Source organism: Rana temporaria, chromosome 3 (assembly GCF_905171775.1).
Source record: "Rana temporaria chromosome 3, aRanTem1.1, whole genome shotgun sequence".
Lineage (NCBI taxonomy): Eukaryota > Metazoa > Chordata > Amphibia > Anura > Ranidae > Rana > Rana temporaria.
The window spans coordinates 253,978,545-253,999,705 of NC_053491.1; the positions used below are offsets into that span (position 1 = coordinate 253,978,545).

The 21,161-nt window shown below is 44.7% G+C and overlaps 1 protein-coding gene across 2 annotated transcripts in view; it reads left to right on the forward strand.

Moving 5' to 3' along the window:
* LARS1 (leucyl-tRNA synthetase 1) overlaps positions 1–21,161 on the forward strand; it is a 75,811-nt gene that overhangs the window by 29,429 nt on the left and 25,221 nt on the right. For both annotated transcript variants that reach the window (XM_040344584.1, XM_040344585.1), the window contains 9 exons: positions 74–151; positions 302–387; positions 6,896–6,961; positions 7,041–7,123; positions 9,272–9,410; positions 12,719–12,931; positions 14,997–15,054; positions 15,141–15,204; positions 16,632–16,815. In XM_040344584.1, the coding sequence (XP_040200518.1) occupies positions 74–151; positions 302–387; positions 6,896–6,961; positions 7,041–7,123; positions 9,272–9,410; positions 12,719–12,931; positions 14,997–15,054; positions 15,141–15,204; positions 16,632–16,815 (971 nt within the window). The remainder of the gene's footprint in view (positions 1–73; positions 152–301; positions 388–6,895; positions 6,962–7,040; positions 7,124–9,271; positions 9,411–12,718; positions 12,932–14,996; positions 15,055–15,140; positions 15,205–16,631; positions 16,816–21,161) is intronic.

Below are 21,161 nucleotides of genomic sequence, written 5' to 3' on the forward strand. Positions count from 1 at the left end.
TGTATCCATATATATTTCCTAATGGATAAATGTAATGTGAATTAATGTTTACATTTGTGCTTGCTCTCCTTAGATCATGTTGGTTCCTGGATATGAAGGGCAGAAAGTGCAGGACGTCAAAAAACCTATCCAAAAGAAAATGGTTGAAAATGTAATTTGAACCTGTTTTGTACAACTTCTGCTTTTAATGTGCAAAATCATTGGAACATTTGGGAATACACATTTATATTTGCTTTGACACTACTCCTGTAGTAGTTGTTCATTATTTTATATATATTTATACTTTCATTGTCTCTTGCAGGGTGAGGCTATGATTTACATGGAGCCAGAGAAGCAGGTGACCTCCCGTTCTGCTGATGAGTGTGTAGTAGCCCTGTGTAACCAGTGGTGAGTACATTGTTGAAGCATTACAGCTGTTTTCTATTCTTCTCAATTTATATTTGACATTCATTAAGGGAACTGTTTATTAGAGAAATATTTACTGTGCTATTGCTGACCTTCCTCTGAAAAAGTTAGTTACCTCGTTGCTTTCATACTCGTTCTTTGTACTCAGAACTTTCTTAGCAATGACTACAAAGCAAGTCAGATCTGTTGATTCACATACTTGTATGAGCATCAAAACAAAGCAAATGGTGGTTTCAGAAAGTGGTTTAGAAATGCAGCCGAGATAGATATAGATATAGATATATAATATATATATATATATATATATATAATGTTAAGACCTGCAGTGGTTATGGTACTGCGGCCTTCTTTCCGTCCCTCAATCGCCGAGCATAAGTGATTATCGCTACCATAGAAGGTAGGGGGATAGTGGAGATGAATGCAGTTTCCAAGATGAATGTTCCCCCCCAAACATGAGCCAAGACTTCATGAAGGGTGTCCAGATATTTAATAGCTTTAATGAGAGGCAGGTCTTATATACAGCAAAAGGAATACTTGAAGTAATCAGATGAACAATGACAATCTCCTCACACAACATCATACAATGGTTTACTAACGACCTCTAAGGAAACAGACGTCCTGTCTCCGATGTAATCCACATGTGTTAATTACTGGTCAGTTACCCAGACGAGGTGATGCAGAGATAAGCTCTTCTCACCTGCTAAACAATAGAAATTCACACAATGAACGCTTCTTGAGAGACAGACGAAAGTTCATTTACATGACACCGCAGACGATATTATCACAGCAAGCTCTGCCTGGGAGATATTGATATCAGTTAAGGAATAAACCAATTATCTCCAGGCAGAGAGCACCCCAAGTCTCCCAAAAGTTGGAGCACCCCTTTCCACACAAGGTATCCCTACAATTACATATCCCCTGATAGCTCCGATCTGGGGGATCAACATATCCAAATTTCACCCAGATCGGTCCAGGGGTTCTTAAAAAACAAACAGAACCTATGAGAAAGTCCAGAATAAAGTCTATTTTCTTCACAATACTCCCCCTTAGTTCCATGGGTCGGCATACCCGCCTAGACCCTGCCGGGTTGGCTAGGGGATGTCCGGGTCAAAATTATACTTCCAAGTCGGTTTGGCGGGAAAGCCCATCCGCATTGCCGTTCTGCTTGCCCGGGCGGTATTGCAGTGTAAAATTGTAGGGCTGCAACGCTAGACTCCAGCGCAGCAACCGGGGATTGTCTCCAGAGACTCGGTTGAGCCAGATGAGGGGGTTGTGGTCAGTGAGTAGGGTAAAGGCACGGCCATAAAGGTACGGTTGGAGCTTCTTTAAGGCCCATACTAGAGCTAGGCACTCCTTTTCCACGGTGGCGTAGCTGACCTCCCGAGGTAATAACTTGCGGCTGAGGTATGCCACCGGGTGCTCCATGCCGTCTTCCCCCACTTGGCTCAGTACGGCTCCCAGCCCAAACATGGAGGCATCTGTATGGACGAGAAATGTTTTGTTAGGGTCTGGGGCCGCCAATACTGGAGCTTCACTCAAAGCCGTCTTAAGTCCCTGGAACGCTGTTGCACACTCCGGGGACCAGGCTACCTGCTTGGGTAGGGACTTTTTGGTCAGGTCGGTGAGGGGCTTGGCTAGGGTGCTATACTCCGGGACAAACTTTCTATAATACCCTGCAGTGCCTAGGAATGCCAATACCTGCGTCTTGGTGCGGGGCTGGGGCCAATTGGCTATGGCCTCTACTTTCGCGGGTTCGGGGCGCTGTTTCCCAGACCCTACTCTATGCCCTAGGTATTGAACCTCTGCCATGCCCACATGGCATTTCTCGGGTTTCAGGGTGAGACCGGCTTCTTGTAACCTCCTAAATACCAAAGCCAAGTGCGTCAAGTGCTCCTCCCAGGTGCCGCTATAGATGGCAATATCATCCAGGTAGGCACATGCGAAGTCCTGCATTCCCTCCAGAAGTTGGTCTGCCATCCGTTGAAACGTAGCCGGGGCATTTTTCATCCCAAAAGGCATAACCCGAAATTGGTATAGCCCGAATGGGGTGACGAATGCCGACTTGAGGATGGCGGCCGAGTCTAGCGGAATTTGCCAATACCCTTTGCACAGGTCCAGGGTAGTTAGGAAGTGACCGCTGGCCATGCGATCGAGCAATTCGTCGATCCGTGGCATGGGGTATGCGTCAGTGATAGTCCGGTCGTTCAGTTTCCGGTAATCAATACAGAAACGAATCGTACCGTCTCGCTTCGGTACTAAAACCACTGGGGATGCCCAGGGACTTTGGGAAGGCTCAATAACTCCTAACTCCAACATTTCTTGGATTTCTTTCCACATGCTGGTCCGTACTGCTGCCGGGATACGGTACGGCTGCTGTCGTAATGGGGTCTCCCCCTGCGTCTCCACCCGGTGTACTGCGGCGGAGGTGTATCCGGGTCGGACCGAGAACAGCCCATCGTGTTCCTGCAGCAGTTGTTTTGCGTCCGTCTGCTGTGTGAGATTTAGTTTCTCCCCCAACCCAACTTGCTCTAGGCTACCTTGGTTAGCTGCCAGCAGGTTGGGTAAGGGGAGTCCTTCAGTATCGTCCGTGGACGGGGCACAGATAGCGGCCACGTCCTCGGATCGCTCGAAGTACGGTTTCAACATGTTCACATGAAAAGCTCGTCTGATCCTTTCATCCGAACATTTGGCCACAATATAGGTGGTGTCGCTAATCCGTTCCACCACTTTAAATAGCCCCTGCCACGCTGCCTGTAGCTTGTCCTTTTTGGATGGTCTGAGGGCTAATACTTTTTGCCCTACTTCCAGGTTCCTATCTCGTGCTCCCCGGTCATACCATTGTTTCTGTCGTTTCTGGGCCGCCTGTAAGCTCTCCCGAACTGATTCGGTCAGTGCCCGCAGGCGGTCCCGGAATTCCAGCACGTACGGCAAAACCGGGATCCCTTCCTCTCCTGTGTTGCCCTCCCAGTGCTCCCGTATGAGGTCCAGGGGTCCCCGGACTTTTCTCCCATATAGGAGTTCGAAGGGGGAGAACCCAGTCGACGCCTGGGGCACTTCCCGGTAGGCAAACAGGAGATGGGGTAGAAATTTCTCCCACTGACCGCAGGACTCTGTGAACGCTGTAAGCATCTGCTTAAGCGTGCCGTTGAATCGTTCACAAAGGCCGTTGGTCTGGGGGTGGTAGGGGGAGCTAAATAACGGTTTCACCCCGCAGCTCTGCCACAACTGTTGAGTGACAGTTGCCGTGAACTGGGTTCCCTGATCTGAGAGTATTTCCCGGGGGAATCCTACTCGAGAAAAGATCCTGACTAGAGCCTCTGCTACCGTCTCCGCCTCAATGTTGGAGAGCGCCACAGCCTCAGGGTACCTGGTGGCATAGTCCACCACCGTGAGGATGTAGCGCCTTCCGGAGGCGCTGGGTTTGTTGAGGGGCCCTATCAGATCTACTGCCACTCTGTAGAATGGTTCCTCTATTATAGGTAGGGGCCGTAACTTGGCCTTGGGGTGGTCCCCCCTTTTCCCTATCCTTTGACACGTGTCACATGTCCTGCAGTACGTCTGCAAGTCTTTTGATATCCCTGGCCAGAAGAACGTCTGGGTAAGGCGATCCTTAGTTTTCTTGATACCCAGATGTCCGTCTAGCGGGATATCATGGCTGAGCTTTAGAAGCTCTGCTCTGTATTTGCGGGGTACAATTAGCTGCCTTTTTATAACTTGTGCTGCCCCACTTCCCACTCCCCCTGTGACCCTATATAGCAGTCCCTTGTCCCAGTGGAAGTTCTCTTGAGCATTACCTTCCTTAGAGGTACCTACGGCCTTCCTGTAACCTGCTAAGGTGGGATCTGACTGCTGGGCTTGGCCAAAGTCTTGTGGAGTGCCCCAAAAGGGTATAGGGTCAGGGCATACTACAGGGTTTTCGGTTCCTACCTGTGGTTCCTCGGAGTGCATCTGTCCAGCTCGGCGGGCTTGCGCCCTGGTAGTCACAGGGCAGGTTCCAGCGGGATCTGGGGTAAGCAGCTGTGAAGTTAGGCACCCCAAATCGTTCCCCAACAATACTTCCGCAGGTAGGTCCGACATAATGCCTACTTCCATCTGCTTGACTCCGGTGCCCCAATTTAACTGCACTTGGGCTGTGGGTAGTTTGTGGATGGCGCCTCCTGCCACTCTTACTGCAACAGTCCTGTTGGTGCGTGCCTTCGCAGATACGGTGTGAGGCTGCACCAGCGTGAGGGTGGCCCCAGAGTCTCGTAGTGCCTCAGCCTCCTTTCCATCTACTGTGACCCATTGTCTGTGGTGCATCCGGTTGTCCCCCTCGGCTTGTGCTAGGTTCACCTCATGTAGTACGGTCCATTTCTCAGATTCAGGACTGTGGTCTTCCAGCGGCTCATGCTGATAGTGATGGGCGGCTGCCCTTGGTGGTGATGGCCGCTCCCAATTGCCTCTGCTCCGCTGAGGGCAATGTATCTTGTAGTGCCCTGGCTGATTGCATTGGTGACATACCAATGGCGGTCTCCGGTTAAAATTAGGGGGTGTCGTGGGTGGTACCGCGTTCGGTCGGTGGTGGGTCACAGGACCTGGCGTTGGGGTGCTGGACCTTACCAGAGGGCGGTTTCCACTAGCCTCTCCTTTTCTTCCCTCGTAATGCTCGTCTGCCAGCTTGGCCGCTTCCTCGATTGTGGCCGGCTTCCTGTCTCTGACCCAGTCCTTGGTGTCTGCAGGTGTGTGGTCAAAAAATTGTTCTAGCAAGAAGAGTTGTAGCACCTCCTCTAGCGTTGTGGCCTGGCAGCCCTGTATCCAGTTTTGGGCCGCCCGATACATCCTAAAAGCCCATTCGGTGTAGGAGTCTCGGCCCCCTTTCCGTAATGCCCGAAACTTTTTCCTGTAAGTCTCTGGGGTCACGGCATACCTGGCTAGCAGAATGTCTTTTACCCTGGCGTAGTCGTGTATGGCTGTATCAGGAACTGCTCGGTATGCCTCTGCTGCTCGGCCCGTGAGTTTGCTGCTTAGAATCGTGGTCCACTGCTCCGATTCCAGACCCTCCAAAGCGCATTGACGCTCGAAATCTTGTAGGTATGCGTCAATTTCCATTTCTCCATCCGAAAAACTTTTAAACGCAGCATAGTTGATCTTTCTCCGCTGCCCTCCATTTATAGATCCGGCTAAGGAAGCGGAGTCTCCCTGGTTTACGCTTGCCTGTTGTGCTCTGCGTTCTGCGCTCACCTGCTCCAGGACTTGCGTCACCATCTCTGGTGGGGGATTTGGCCCATATAGGTTTAGCCTCCACATCACCTTCTGTTGGAACTCTGCTTCCTCCTGGCTGACATTTGCCATGCTGCTGGTTTGGTCCCCCTCCATAAGTTCTGCTATGAGGGTAGCTTTCTTTTTGTTGCTTGCCACCTGACCTCGGGCTTCCAGCAGATCCTTTAGCGTAGTCCTCTTCAGTCTCTCGTAATGCTGGGCCATTCACCTGCTGTCTTTATGCGTCCCATTCAACCCCGCTGCTTGCCACCAGTTGTTAAGACCTGCAGTGGTTATGGTACTGCGGCCTTCTTTCCGTCCCTCAATCGCCGAGCATAAGTGATTATCGCTACCATAGAAGGTAGGGGGATAGTGGAGATGAATGCAGTTTCCAAGATGAATGTTCCCCCCCAAACATGAGCCAAGACTTCATGAAGGGTGTCCAGATATTTAATAGCTTTAATGAGAGGCAGGTCTTATATACAGCAAAAGGAATACTTGAAGTAATCAGATGAACAATGACAATCTCCTCACACAACATCATACAATGGTTTACTAACGACCTCTAAGGAAACAGACGTCCTGTCTCCGATGTAATCCACATGTGTTAATTACTGGTCAGTTACCCAGACGAGGTGATGCAGAGATAAGCTCTTCTCACCTGCTAAACAATAGAAATTCACACAATGAACGCTTCTTGAGAGACAGACGAAAGTTCATTTACATGACACCGCAGACGATATTATCACAGCAAGCTCTGCCTGGGAGATATTGATATCAGTTAAGGAATAAACCAATTATCTCCAGGCAGAGAGCACCCCAAGTCTCCCAAAAGTTGGAGCACCCCTTTCCACACAAGGTATCCCTACAATTACATATCCCCTGATAGCTCCGATCTGGGGGATCAACATATCCAAATTTCACCCAGATCGGTCCAGGGGTTCTTAAAAAACAAACAGAACCTATGAGAAAGTCCAGAATAAAGTCTATTTTCTTCACAATATATATATATATATTTATAGTTTTATTTTGTTCTTGAATTTACTCTGTTTTATAGAAAAATATTTTTAAGGATGCTACACCATGACCCTAATTTTCAGAAAGGAAAACAATTATACATTTTTACTTTTCTGCTTTAAATGGATGCACTCACCAAAATGAGAAATACATAGGACTCTATTACTAAGTAGTTCATTATTACAGAAACATACAAATGTCTGACTATAGTGAAATTGTCTGTTATTTTGCAAAGGTATTTGGACTATGGTGCAGAAACCTGGAAGACTCAGACTAAAGGGTGTTTGGAGAACCTGGAAACGTAAGCCAATTTTATATAGCTTTCCTTAAGAGATGCTTTTTTCGTTTTAAAAGGTTGACTGTTGTCATCTTTTCTGAAGGTTCTGCGAAGAGACCAGAAGAAACTTTGAAGCCTCTCTTGACTGGCTACAAGAGCATGCCTGCTCTAGGACGTATGGTCTGGGTATGTAGCGTTACCTCAAACAATCTGCCATAAACAAAAAACAGTTGTCGTATAACATATAATGCATTTATAACAATAAAGCATTAATAAACAATATATGGGGCTAAAGTATATTCAATAAATCTAAATGCTGTTCTATAGTGCACCTTTCCCTTCCTTATTCTGTTATAAGATAAGCCAAACACCAACCCCTTGTATAATAATTTATGAATGATATTGTGCACATAGTTGTAAATCAAGTAATACGTATGCTCTCCATTGTACTATAATGCATCTCTCTTGAAAGAAATATATAATTGTCCAAAATCCAATGTGCTTTAAAAATTCAATGTTTTTGTGCCGTATCCACACTTGAGCTCTTCCTCCCTGTGTCTCAAATACTCGCCAAAGTTTTAGACCACAAAGGAAAAAATGATAAATCAGCGCTTGTTCTCATGCTCCTGATGACAACCATAGTATTGACGAAACACATTGGGTGGGACCTTCCTATGTTACCTTTGCTGATTTGAAATGCACATTTGTGTTCCACAGACTGCACTTTTAATTTCACAATTTAAGTGCATATGGAGTGTTTTTAATTGTTAATTTAAAAAATGTGGGATCACACTATTTCTTGGGTCTTCCCTGTTTTTTTGGTGGCTGGCATGTTGGAGAGGAAGATATTGATCTCGGAAGGTGTGGATAGAAAGCCATAACCTGGTTTATCAATGGTTGGAGAGATATCTAAAAAAAAGATTCACAGGGTAAGGAAAATAAGTACTTGATGATTCACTTATTCATTTTGGAGAGTGTTTGAGACACGAGGAAAAAGCATTGTGCATATGACGCTTACAGTAGAAGAAGGTAATAAAGCACATTGGACAATCATATTTTTGTTTCACGAGAGATGTATTATAGTACAGTGGAAGCATACATATTGTTTGATATACAAGTGTGTGCACAATATCATTCATAATTATAAAACAAGGGGTTGGTGTTTGATTTTTGCTTTGACATATTTCACCCCATAGGGGCCCCAACTATTGGTTGGGAAAAACATGTTAGAGGGAGTTTTCCCATGTGTGGGAGAACAAGCTGAAGCCATTTTTCTACTAAGAGGGGCTCACTATATGCAGAGGCAATGTGTGGACGGCCATTTTGCAGCAGCTAAGGGTATTGAAGTACAGTGTTTCCCCGAAAATAAGACCTCCTGAGATTTTGGGGAAGGGCTGCAATATAAGCCCTACCCCAAAAATAAGCCCTAGTTTAGTGTTCTGGAATCCACTCTGTTGCAGTATTGTATAGTGTAGACTAAGGGGGTTATTTACGAAAGGCAAATTTACTTTGAACTACAAGTGCAAAGTGCACTTGATATTGCACTGAAAGTGCAGTTGCTGTAGATCCGAGGGGGACATGCAAGGAAAATAAAAAACGTAATTTTAGCTTGCACATGATTGGATAATAAAATCGGCAGAGCTTCCCCTTATTTCAGATCTTCACCTCAGATTTACAGCCACTGCACTTCCAAGTGCACTTTTCACTTGTAGTTTGCACTTATAGTGCAAAGTGGATTTGCCTTTCGTAAATAATCCTCTGTGTGTTTGGATCAAATTGTGCCAAGTACCTTTGGAATAGCTGCTCGGCGATCAGCTGATCTCCTGCTGCTCTCCTCCTCTCCTCCCAGCTGTCAGCAGGGGATTTCAGCCTCCCTCCCCAGTGCTAGGAGCAGGGAGAAGAGGTCTGATGAGCCAAGGGAAGTGGTGAGCTGCGCTCAGCTGATATCCCCCTCTCCAAGCTGTCAGCGGGGATCTCGGGGGGGGTGGAGCGCTGGAAGGTCACAAAACCGCCCAGCGGCGCTATAAGAAGATATGTAGCACTGGTTGGATTGCAGAAACATCCACCATTTGCATTGTGTGATACTGTAATGGAGTGGAGTCCAGTATTTTACAAGCACTTTTACACAGGGGATTCCTGACAGGCAGGGAGAGAAAATAAGCCCTACTATGTCTTTTGTTGCCAAAATTCATACAAGACCTGGGCTTGTTTTCGGGGAAACGCGGTAGGAACAAAGATGCAGGATATATTATGCATTGCCGTGATAAACAATAGTCATGTTTTCATTTTATAATGCTTTTTAATGTTAATTTATTGCACTTGTTGCTGTTGTAGGATCTCGCCTGCCTTGGGATGAGCAGTGGCTGATTGAGTCTCTTTCTGACTCTACGATATACATGGCCTACTACACGGTTTGTCATCTCTTACAAGGAAATAATCTTAGCGGCCAAGGAGAATCTCCTATTGGCATCAGGTAATTTGCATAACTTTTTACTTTGATAGTATTTCTCAATTTTTATTTGAGGTTGTTGTTCTGGCCAGGCTGCCAAAAAATTTGCTTTTTAGCTACCAAAACAAAGGAGATAAGCTCACATGCTCTGGTACAAAACCTATTATTAAATGCGCAATAAAAGAAATGCACTCGCATACGTGGGCAGATTCATAGTTACATAGTAGGTGAGGTTGAAAAAAAGACCAAGTCCAACCTATTATGTGTGTGATTATATGTCAGTATTGCCTTGTATATCCCTGTATGTTGTATTCGTTCAGATGCCTATCTAATAGTTTCTTGAAACCATAGATGCTCTTTCCGCTCTTACAGTAAAGAAACTGCTACGTAGTTTAAGGTTAAACCTCTTTTCTTCTCATTTTAATGAGTGACCACGTGTCTTGTTAAACTCCCTTCCGAGAAAAGGTTTTATCCCTATTGTGCGGTCACCAGTAGGGTATTTGTAAATTGAAATCATATCCCCTCTCAAGCATCTCTTCTCCAGAGAGAATAAATTCAGTGCTCGCAACCTTTCCTCATAACCAACATCCTCCAGACCCTTTATTAGCTTTGTTGTCCTTCTTTGTACTCGCTCCATTGGGCATTAGAATCCACAAAGGTGCATCTCTCAGCTGGATGGCTTCCTGCCGTGGGCTCACAATGTTCCAGGGGATAAGATGTACTTGTCAGCGTGCAGCCACCGACAGGCTGCATGCTGACCGCTCGCCCTCAATGGAAACACGCCGACTGTATAGTACACAGAGCTGCCTTACGTGTCACATGACCTAGAGGGCTAACAGCTGGCCTAGTGCGTTTATGGTAGCGTGCGTGGTTGTCAGGACTATGCATTTAAGAGGGTGTGGCCTCCTTTATCGGGTCCCCCATTGTGTTTAGCTGGTTAGTGGGCATGGGGGAGGAGGGGGAGGGAGGGAGTGGGCTGTCATTTACCACTGTGTATACACTCACATGTGTTACTCTATAGTCACATGGGATGTTCAGATGTGATAGGGAGGAAATGCTCAGCATAAAAACTCGCTGAAAACTAAGCATGTGAAGAGCTGCCAATACTGCTCTGCAAAATGCCTAACTGCAATGGGGACATGGACAGAAGGGGGAGATAGAAAACAGGATCAACCAGGTTTTTTTTTTACGGATGGGTCATATGTCCTCTTTAGGAGGTTGGAGACTAAGAAAAAGTTGTAATTTCTGAGCACTGAGGGAAGGTGTTGAATATATCATATTTTACTAGTTCCTCTATACTACATACAGTGCCTTGAAAAAGTATTCATTCCCCTTGAAATTTTACACATTGTCATGTTACAAACAAAAACGTTAATGTATTTTATTGGGATTTTATGTGATGGACCAACACAAAGTGGCACATAATTGTGAAGGAAAATGATAAATGGTTTTCAATTTTCTTTTACAAATAATTATCTGAAAAGTGTAGCATACGTTTGTGTTCAGCCCCCCTTATTCAAAACTTTGTAGAACCACCTTTCACGGCAATTACAGCTGCAAGTCTTTTTGGGGATGTCTCTACCAGCTGTGCACATTGAGAGAGCCCGTTCTCCTTTTCAAAATAGCTCAAGCTCTGTCAGATTGGATGGAGAGCGTTTGTGAACAGCAATTTTTAAGTCTTGCCACAGATTGTCAATTGGATTTAGGTCTGGGCTTTGACTGGCCCATTCTAACACATGAATATCCTTTTGATCTAAACCATTCCATTTTAGCTCTGGCTGCATGTTTAGGGTCGTTATCCTGCTGGAAGGTGAACCTCCACCCCAGTCTCAAGTTTTTTGCAGACTCTAACAGGTTTTCTTTTGCGATTTCCATGTATTTGGCTCCATCTGTCTTCCCATCAACTCTGACCAGCTTCCCTGTCCCTGCTGAAGAAAAATATCTTCACAATATGATACTGTCACCACCGTGTTTCGCGGTGGGTTTGTGTGATCAGGGTGATGTGCAGTGTTAGTTTTCCGCCACACATAGCATTTTGCTTTTAGGCCAAAATGTTTTCTGTGTCCCCCACATGGCTTCTCGCAAACTACAAACAGGACTTCTTATGGCTTTTTTTCAACAATGGCTTTCTTCTTGCCACTCTTCCATAAGGCCAGATTTGTGGAGTGCATGACTAATAGTTGTCCTGTGGACAGATTCTCCCACCTGAGCTGTGGATCTCTGCAGCTCTTCGAGAGTTTCCATGGGCCTGTTGGTTGCTTCTCTGATTAATGGTCTCCTTGCCTGGCCTGTCAGTTTAGGTGGACGGCCATGTCTTGGTATGTTTGCAGTTGTGCCATACTCGTTCCATTTTCGGATGATGGATTGAACAGTGCTCTGTGAGATGTTCAAAGCTTTAGATATTTTTTTATAACCTAACTCTGCTTTAAACTTCTCCACAACTTTTTCCCTGACCTGGTGTGTTCCTTGGCCTTCATGATGCTGTTTATTCACTAAGATTCTCTAACAAACCTCCTAGGGCTTCACAGAACCGCTGTATTTATACAGAGATCAAATTACACACAGATGGACTCTAGTTACAGTACTAATTATGTGACTTCTGAAGGCAATTGTTTCCACTAGATTTTAGTTACGGGTATCAGAGTAAAGGGGACTAAATACAAATGCATGCCACACTTTTTAGATATTTATTTGTAAAAAAAAAAAATGAAAACCATTTATAATTTTCCTTCCACTTCACAATTATGTGCCACTTTGTGTTGGTCTATCACATCAAATCCCAATAAAAAACATTTCCGTTTTTAGTTGTAATGTGACAAAATGTGGAAAATTTCAAGGGGTATGAAATTATTTTTTCAAGGCACTGTATGTACAAATGAAAGGTATATCAGCCAGTTTAATTACTTGTACTCGTGTTTTCCATAAAATGCCACTATTTTATTGAATACAAATCTGAGAATACACTCACATTAAAAAGTGCACTACCACTGGTGCACTACAGAGAAAAACACGTAAATCCACTTTAAGATCACCACTGGAGACAATTTTATCTATGAAGGCTTTAGCTTGTTGAACAATTGCTGTATATGATATGATCTTTAACACTGTCCCTTAAGTGCTGGGTTTTCTTAAACAATTCCTTGGCGTTTTCTTCTGCCCTTCTCTAGGGCTATCATCCTACGTCACCAGCTCTGCCCCTTGCGTGTGTATGCCACAGGGTGTGGCTTCATCTTAACTATAGAGCTTTTAAAAAAAATGGTTTAACAGCTACTTATTGCTTGCATTTAATCCACAGGCCATTCCCTTACCCCCACTCTCCATTTTCTCCACAGGCCAGAACAGATGACCAAGGAAGTATGGGATTACATATTTTTCAAGAGTGCTCCATTTCCAAAATCTACCATCCCCAAGGAGAAACTAAACAAGTTAAAGAATGAGTTTGAGTTCTGGTATCCAGTAGACTTGAGAGCATCTGGAAAAGATCTTGTCCCAAATCACTTGTCCTATTATCTATACAACCATGTGGCTATGTGGCCTGAAGACAGGTGGGTGTGGCTACTACAGCATTACTAAATTATTATTGGCCATCGAGGAAAGGGGTGTTATGGAAAATAAAACCTAGAAACTTTGTCTTTCATTACTTACCATTTTACAAAACCACTACAGCCCCATTTTTTGCATTACGGCACTGCGTTAATTTAACTGACAATTGTGTGGTCGTGCGACGCTGTACCCAAATAAAATGTATGTCCTTTTTTCCCCACAAATGGTTTTCTTTTGGTGGTAATTGATCACCTCTGCGGTTTTTATTTTTTACGCTCTAAACAAAAAAAGAGCACCAATTTTGTAAAAAAAAGTTAATTTTTTTACTTTATGCTATAAAATACATCAAATAATAATGAAAAAAAATCAATCACTTTAGGCCAATGTGTATTATGCTACATATTTTTGGTAAAAAATCCCAATAAGCGTATATTGATTGGTTTGCACACAAGTTACGCCGTCTACCCCCTTTGAGATTTTTATGACTTTTTTTTTTTTTTACTAGTAATGGTGGCAATCAGCAAATTTTAACATTGTGGCGGACAAATCGGACACCTAACTGACACTTTTTTTGGGAACCAGTGACATTGTTACACTGATTAGTGCTACAAATATGCACTGTTACTGTACTAATGACACTGGCAGGGAAGGGGTTAACGGGCGATCAAAGGGTTAAGTGTGTCCCAAGGGGGTGCTTGCTAACTGTGTGAGGGATGCTCTGACTGGGTAAAGACAGAGATCCGTGCTATTGCTTAGCAGGAACACAAGATCTCTATCTTCTGCCCTGTCAGAACGGCGATCTACCTTCTTTACAGTACATCTGCGGTAGGCAACTGGTTAAAGTAGAACTATAGTCAAAACTTTTTATTTTTTTCCATTTTGGATAACGAAAGAGCGGGTTATAAACTGTAAGATTTCTTTTCCCCATTTTTGTCCCATTGCGGAGATTTTCCTTCACTTCCTGTCCCAGAGCCAAATGGGAAGTGAGAGGAAAACCCTGCCAATTAAGGAAAATCCTTGGGGGCCTCCCAGCTCACCAGAACTGGTGTCCCCTATGAAAGATTGGAACAACCCAAAATTTGGGATTTCTTTCACTTTCAATAATAATGGTAAACAGGACAAATAGAGAGGGTGACTCTCCTTAGCGGGATCACAGACCGCAATGAAAACTGACAGGTGTTCTACTCCCTCTCCACTCTATCCAAAACTAACAAAAAATAATTTTGCCTTTAGGCCCCTTTCACACTGCCGCGACTTCAAACGTACACAATTTTGTGGCGATTTCAACGAATTTTTGCCGCAATTTCAGGAAAAGCCATCGCCATCAGACCATCGTAGTGCAGGGACTACTTTGAAGTCGTTCTAATATAAATGGTTGTCATTGGAAATCATGGGGAACAACTTGTCATGCGACTTTGCAGTCCGAAATCGTATGACAAGTCATACAAGTGTGAAAGGGGCCTTAGTTCTACTTTAAATGGGACCTATACAGGTAGAAATATCAGGGCTGCATTTGCTGTCTTATTATTATTAATATTATTATTATTATTATTATTATTGTTATTTATATTTTTAAGTCCCTGCTTCGGTACATGGTAAGTGACTGATTTGGAACAAGTATGTGCATATTGGTTGTCCGAAGAATTTATTGGCTGCTTGCTTGTTCTGGGTTGGTAATTTTATGATGTTAAGCAATGGTGGTGTTGAAAGCCCTAAAGCCTTTTACATTCAAATATTGGTCAAGAAATTATTAAACTTCAATTACACACCACAGATAATTTTGGAGATCTGCATAATTGTGTTGGAGTACTTCCCTTTTAAGAAATCTTGTTTTGTAGATTTTTCTGCCGTCTGCTAGTTATTTTATCTTGAAATAGGTTGGAAATTTTTACAGCACTTGTCTTGTGTGTTGGTGTTTTTTTTTTTGTTTTTTTTTAAACGAGTTGGTAAATAAATTCTTTTACAATTCTATCACATGATTTAAGACGTGCATGGCTCTTTTTGACTAAATGTTTTTTTGCAAACTAATTTAAACATAACATTTTTTGTTTCTTTTCCCTAAATTAGTGGCAAATGGCCTGTAGCTGTCAGAGCAAATGGACATCTTCTACTGAATTCAGAAAAGGTATGATGGTATATTTGCTGGATCGTATATTATGGATCTAATTGCAACATAAATCACTTACAGTTTTCTTTTTATTGCTTTTCCAGATGTCCAAGTCTACAGGAAACTTTCTCACATTAACTCAGGCAATTGACAAGTTTTCAGCAGATGGTTTGTGCATTTTAATATTTTCTGCCTCAACCTAAATGAATACAAATGCAGAATTCTTTTTTTCTTGTTGCTCATTGAGAGACACAGTACTACATGTTGTATGCTCTGCTTATAGGAGGATTGCCACTAACAAAGTTGGCATCACCATTAATGGGAAATGGCACCAACTGATTAATTTCAGTATGTCTAAGAGGATGGTATTCTAGATTTTTGCTGATCTATCTTTCATTTGTTCATATGTACTGTAGAGGATCTAGTAAAGTTATTAACCCAGTGTAAGCTCTGACATAGAATTTACACAGGGAGTAGACTCCAGGCTTTAGCAAGCAAACAGGGAAGGGAGCATAGAAGCTAAGTATCAGTGGAGGCGGGGGGGGCTGGTATCGCTATAATGAAATACAATTTTCTTATAGAATGGTGCTGGGCTTTGCAACGTACATAATTCAGGTTACTGGAATACTTTTTCCATGTTTGAGCTTATCTGCAGAAAGAAAAATCTTATGTAAATGTTTCTACAATAAATATGCATTTTATATATAGATATATATATTCTAACTGTATGGGGATAGGGCTGACTGGGGGAGGGGCCTTATCGTTCCTACTTAGTAGGAACAAACGATAGGTCTGCTCTCCCCTGACAGAACATCCCTGTGCTGGCTCTCATGCACGCGATTGTGCCCGCTGGCCACGTGCATCATGTCCCCCGCCGTGCAGCCCTCTGGTGGCTCTTGAAGGCAGAGCCTTACCAATATGGGGGTTTTGCGTAGCCCTGCCATTTTGCCGCAGTATATCTGCGTGAGCAGGTCGACAAGCGGTTAAAGTTTAGCTCCTGGCAAAAATGTATTTTTAAATGTTTTGCACAGTAGCCCTAAAGGATATAAATCCAATATGTTCTTATCCTAGAGTTCAGCTTAAGGGCAGGGTCACAGTTCTGTGGGTTGTGGGACTGCTTTTAAATTGCACGCTTAGCTGCACCTGCAGCAAAAATGCACCACAGTTGGCATTAATGGCACCCGCACGCACTGGAAAGCACATCCCTTTTTTCCAAGCCAGGAGCCACATAACACTATGTGGTTTCCCTGCAGCAGCGATTGCGATTTTAAATACAAATCTAGCCATAAAAACACTACAGCGTGGAGTTAAAACTTCTGAAATGTTGCTTGACCAAGGCAGCATTCCATAAATTTGCCAGCCTTGCTGTATGTTTCTCAGAGCACCAAGTATGGACTTCTGAATAAAGCCAGTAACAGGTTCTTTGATGCCATTTGTTATTACTGTGTCAGCGTTGAATTTTGACAGGTGAATATTATTTCCCTGTCTTGGCTGCTGAAGTCCTGAATAGTATACATCCACTTTTTACATATCACTTGTTATGTTACATGTATTAGGTGCATTGTGAATAATACGTTTTGCTTGCTTTCCTTCAGGCATGCGTCTTGCACTTGCTGATGCTGGAGATACTGTGGAAGATGCCAACTTTGTTGAAGCCATGGCTGATGCTGGTATTCTGCGGCTGTACACATGGGTGGAGTGGGTTAAAGAAATGTTAGCCAACTTCGACAGTCTAAGAAGTGGTCCGAGCCATACATTTAACGACCGTGTGTTTGAAAGGTATGGTTTAAAAAGAAAATGTATTTAGGGCCCCAGCCCTCTCGTAAACATAGATGCATACCACACCCTCCTGTTTGTAGCTCATTTCACCAAACTTGATGAACTGCAGTGCACCAGTAGAAAACCCAGTTCATGGTCCCTTTAGAATGGGGTATGAGGGGAAGTTGACTCTAGTAGAATACAGCCCCTACACAACTGCCTGATTGCTTTCTGTGACCCTTTTGGTCTGCACTCCTTAGGCTTCGGGGGAAGGCAGGGGAGACATCAGGGGTCTAAAAAGACTCCTATCTTACATAGTTATAGTAGGTGAGGTTAAAAAAAGACACAAGTCCTTAAAGTCCAATCTATTTGTGTGATTATATGTCAGTATTACCTTGTATATCCCTGTATGTTGTGGTCGTTCAGGTGCTTATCTAATAGTTTATTGAAACAATCGATGCCCTTTGCTGAGACCACCGCCTGTGGAAGAGAATTCCACATCCTTGCTGCTCTTACAGTAAAGAACCCTCTACGTAGTTTAAGGTTGAACCTCTTTTCTTATTTTAATGAGTCGCCACATGTCTTTTTAAACTCCCTTCTCTCATTAGAGAGAACATGTTTTAAAAATAGTATATCGCATAGGGGACTTTTTGTTCTCCGTGTGATATAAATGCATGTCCACTCACACAAATGTAAACGCACCCATAAGGTGTGTCCACCTTTGAAAACATTGCTTGTGATACATGTTACATATCGCCATGCATGCTGGAGCGAGAACAAGAATTCTAGAGTCACTATTCACGGTTAACTGTAAACGAATGACCTGTAGGGGCTTTCTTTATCGTACATCACGGGACACAGAGCGGCATTCATTACTATATGGGTTATATGGAGTACCTTCAGGTGTAGACACTGGCAATCTCAAACAGGAAATGCCCCTCCCTATATAACCCCCTCCCATAGGAGGAGTACCTCAGTTTTTACGCCAGTGTCTTAGGTGTTAGTCATGGTTTAGCTTGCCTCCGCATCCTTGGGATTAGGTGAGCTACCGGTTCTGTCCAAAAAAGCCTCAGCGCTAAAGTGGTCAGTAACCGGACCCCAAACCCTTGGGGTATAGCCCATAATGCTTTTCTTTTTAGAGAGCTGGACCCTGGGCCCAGAACTTAGAAACCTTTGGGTGCCTAATGCTTTCTGTTGCCAGGGTGCTATATGGGCCCAGGACAGTGGATCCTTCATAGGAACCCAGGGCCTGAAGGTCTAGACATCCCCACGGAGATGGGGGAAGATTGGGCCTCTTGCTTGGCAAAGTCCTGCGGCATGGAGCAGGTAAGTGAGGGGAAAACTTGCGGAACTTGGTTCTTAGCAGGTTTTTTCTGGGGGGTCACAGGGGACATGCCTAAAGTTATGCACTGCATCTGGCAAACTAGTCACATATCATAAAGATAGGATGGCTCTCTATGTATTATTCCCCATAAGATGTGACCTCCCTTGTAGTGTTGGAAAAGCATTGAGTGGGGCCTGTGTTATATAAAAATATATGTGTGTGTCAGAGAGCTGTGCTTACCTGCAAGCCTCCAGGCGATGCTTCATTCAGTCTTCCTCCTCAGAGCCTGCAAAGCAGGCAAAACGCTGACCTCCTCATGGTTCCAGGCTGCAGGCTGCAGTTTGCTGGAACAGAGAGGTCCCTTCCTCCCAAATCCTGTCGGGAGGGGCATTTCCTGTTTGAGATTGCTGGGGGGGAAGGGCGGGTCAGTGGCTTAAGGAAGGGGCGGCCCTTCCTTGTTTGTTCCATTCAATACTTTGGAACTGAGGAGAAAGACCAGAGCGGCAGCAGGGGGCGCCGAGGACACACAGTGGCCAGAAAGGATATTGCAGTCTTCAGAGGACTGTTTTTTCAAGCCTAGAAATAGGCTATTTCTTTTCCATCTCATAGTTTTTCTTTGCAATACTACTCAGGGGGACAGAATGTTTTTTCTTTCCTGGATTTGAAACAAAAACGAAAAAAAAAAAAAAAAAAGTCATCTAGGGGAGAGGAAGCATTTTTTATCCCCCAAACAGGTGTTTGGGCAATTAACTTTTATAGTTCCAAATACCAATAGGTAGCAGGTGTACCTCGGTATTGTACCATGACGCTGCTTTCCCCACAGGGAGCCTTGGGGCCATCGGGATCTGGGGCTGGAGCTGACGCGGGTCAGTCCAACCCTAAGATGGTCACAGAGGAGGTATTACTCACCTCTTTAAAAGAGATGCAGAAAAGCATGGGTAAAATGATAGCCGCAGCTATGCGGGGCAGTAAGCGGAATAGATCTCCGTCGCCCGAGCGCGGACCCTCAGAAGAGGAGGTCCTTTCCTCAGGGGAATTGGACGACCTCTTGGACAAGGACCAAGTAGGTTCAGGGATCGAAGATCCGGATACAGAGGAGTCTGGGGCAGTCTCCCTGAGGGAGAGCTGGTGGATTCAAGGATTGTCGGACTTGGTCCATAGGGCATTCAACTTGCCAGTACCAGATCTCCAGGTATCGACGGTTTCAGCTTTGGGCTCACTGAGGGCGCCTCAAAGCAATGCTGTGTTTCCGATCCATCCTCTATTAGAGGGAATTTTGTTCCAAGATTGGAACAAGCCAGATAAGATCTTCTTACCACCTAAAAGGTTCTCTGTCCTATATCCTATGGAAGAAAAATTTTCCAAAAGATGGGCTACTCCTGCAGTGGACGCAGCCATCTCATGTGTTAACAGATCGTTAACATGCCCTGTAGAAAACATACAGGTGTTCAAGGATCCAGTTGATAAGCGCTTGGAAGCACTACTTAAGAACTCCTTCACTACTGCAGGGGCAGTAGTACAGCCAGCTGTGGCTGCGATTGGGGTCGCTCAAGCATTATCGGATCAATTTAAACAGATGCTTAAACTTATTCCGGCCCAGCAGGCAGAAAAATTTTCGGATGTCCCTAAGGCCATATGTTTTACGGTAGACGCAATCAAGGATTCTATCCAGCAAGCGTCACGTTTATCGTTATCCCTTATCCATATGAGAAGACTCTTATGGTTAAAAAGCTGGGAGGCTGAGCCCCCATGCAAGAAGCTCCTGGTAGGGTTCCCCTTCCATGGAGGACGACTCTTCGGAGAAGACCTAGATAAATACATTCAGACCATTTCTAACGGCAAGAGTACTCTCTTGCCAACTAAGAAGAAGGTTCAGGGACCTGCGTTTAAACGACAGTATTCCCCTGGGCAGGGGCCCTCTAATGCCAAGCAGTATCGACGGCCTCCTGCAAAAGCAAACTTCGGCTTCAACAGCAGATCACAAGGACAGGCTGTTAGAGGCAAAAGGCAGTGGTTTCGCAAACCAGCAAAACCAGCCCCCAAGCCAACCTTATGAAGGGGCGCCCCCACCCACGAAGGTGGGGGGAAGGCTGCGACTCTTTTCAGAGATTTGGGAAGCCAGCATTCCCGACGAGTGGGTACGGTCTTCCGTGGCCACAGGCTACAAATTAGATTTCCTAAGGTTTCCTCCTCCTCATTTCCAGAAGTCGAGGATTCCAAACGATCCGGAAAAGGGAGCCGCATTAAGATCGGCATTAGATCATCTACTTTCCCAGGAAGTAATAGTAGAGGTACCAGTCCTGGAACAGGGGCTGGGTTTCTACTCCAACCTATTCATCATCCCAAAATCCAATGGAGATGTCAGGCCAATTTTGGACCTAAAGATGGTAAATGCATATCTAAAGATCCGCTCATTTCGGATGGAATCCGTGCGGTCAGCAGCTGCCACACTCCAGAAGGACGACTTCATGGCGTCCATAGACATAAAGGATGCCTACCTTCATGTTCCAATTTATCAGCCACATCAAAGATATCTACGCTTCATGGTGGCTTCGTGTCACTTCCAATTCGTGGCGCTTCCCTTCGGGTTGGCTACGGCCCCCCGGGTGTTCACGAAGGTCCTAGCTCCGATCCTAGCCAAGCTAAGGATCCAAGGGGTCACGATCCTAGCATACCTGGACGACCTCCTAGTCATAGACCACTCGTCTCCCGGCTTGGAGCGAGCAGTGGCCCTCACGGTCCAATACCTCGAGGGGTTCGGCTGGGTCCTAAATCGAGAAAAGTCAGCTTTCCAGCCCACAAGGCAGTTGGAATATCTCGGCATGAGATTAGACACAGAACAACAAGGAGTGTTCCTACCTCTGAGGAAGGTAAAAGCCATCAAGGAATTAATCCTACTGGTTCTAAGCAAGAAAGAACCGACTATTCGCCTATGTATGAGGTTACTAGGCAAGATGGTGGCCACATTCGAGGCGGTACCATACGCCCAGAGCCACACTCGCATCCTACAGGCAGCCATCCTGTCAGCATGGAGCAGAAGGCC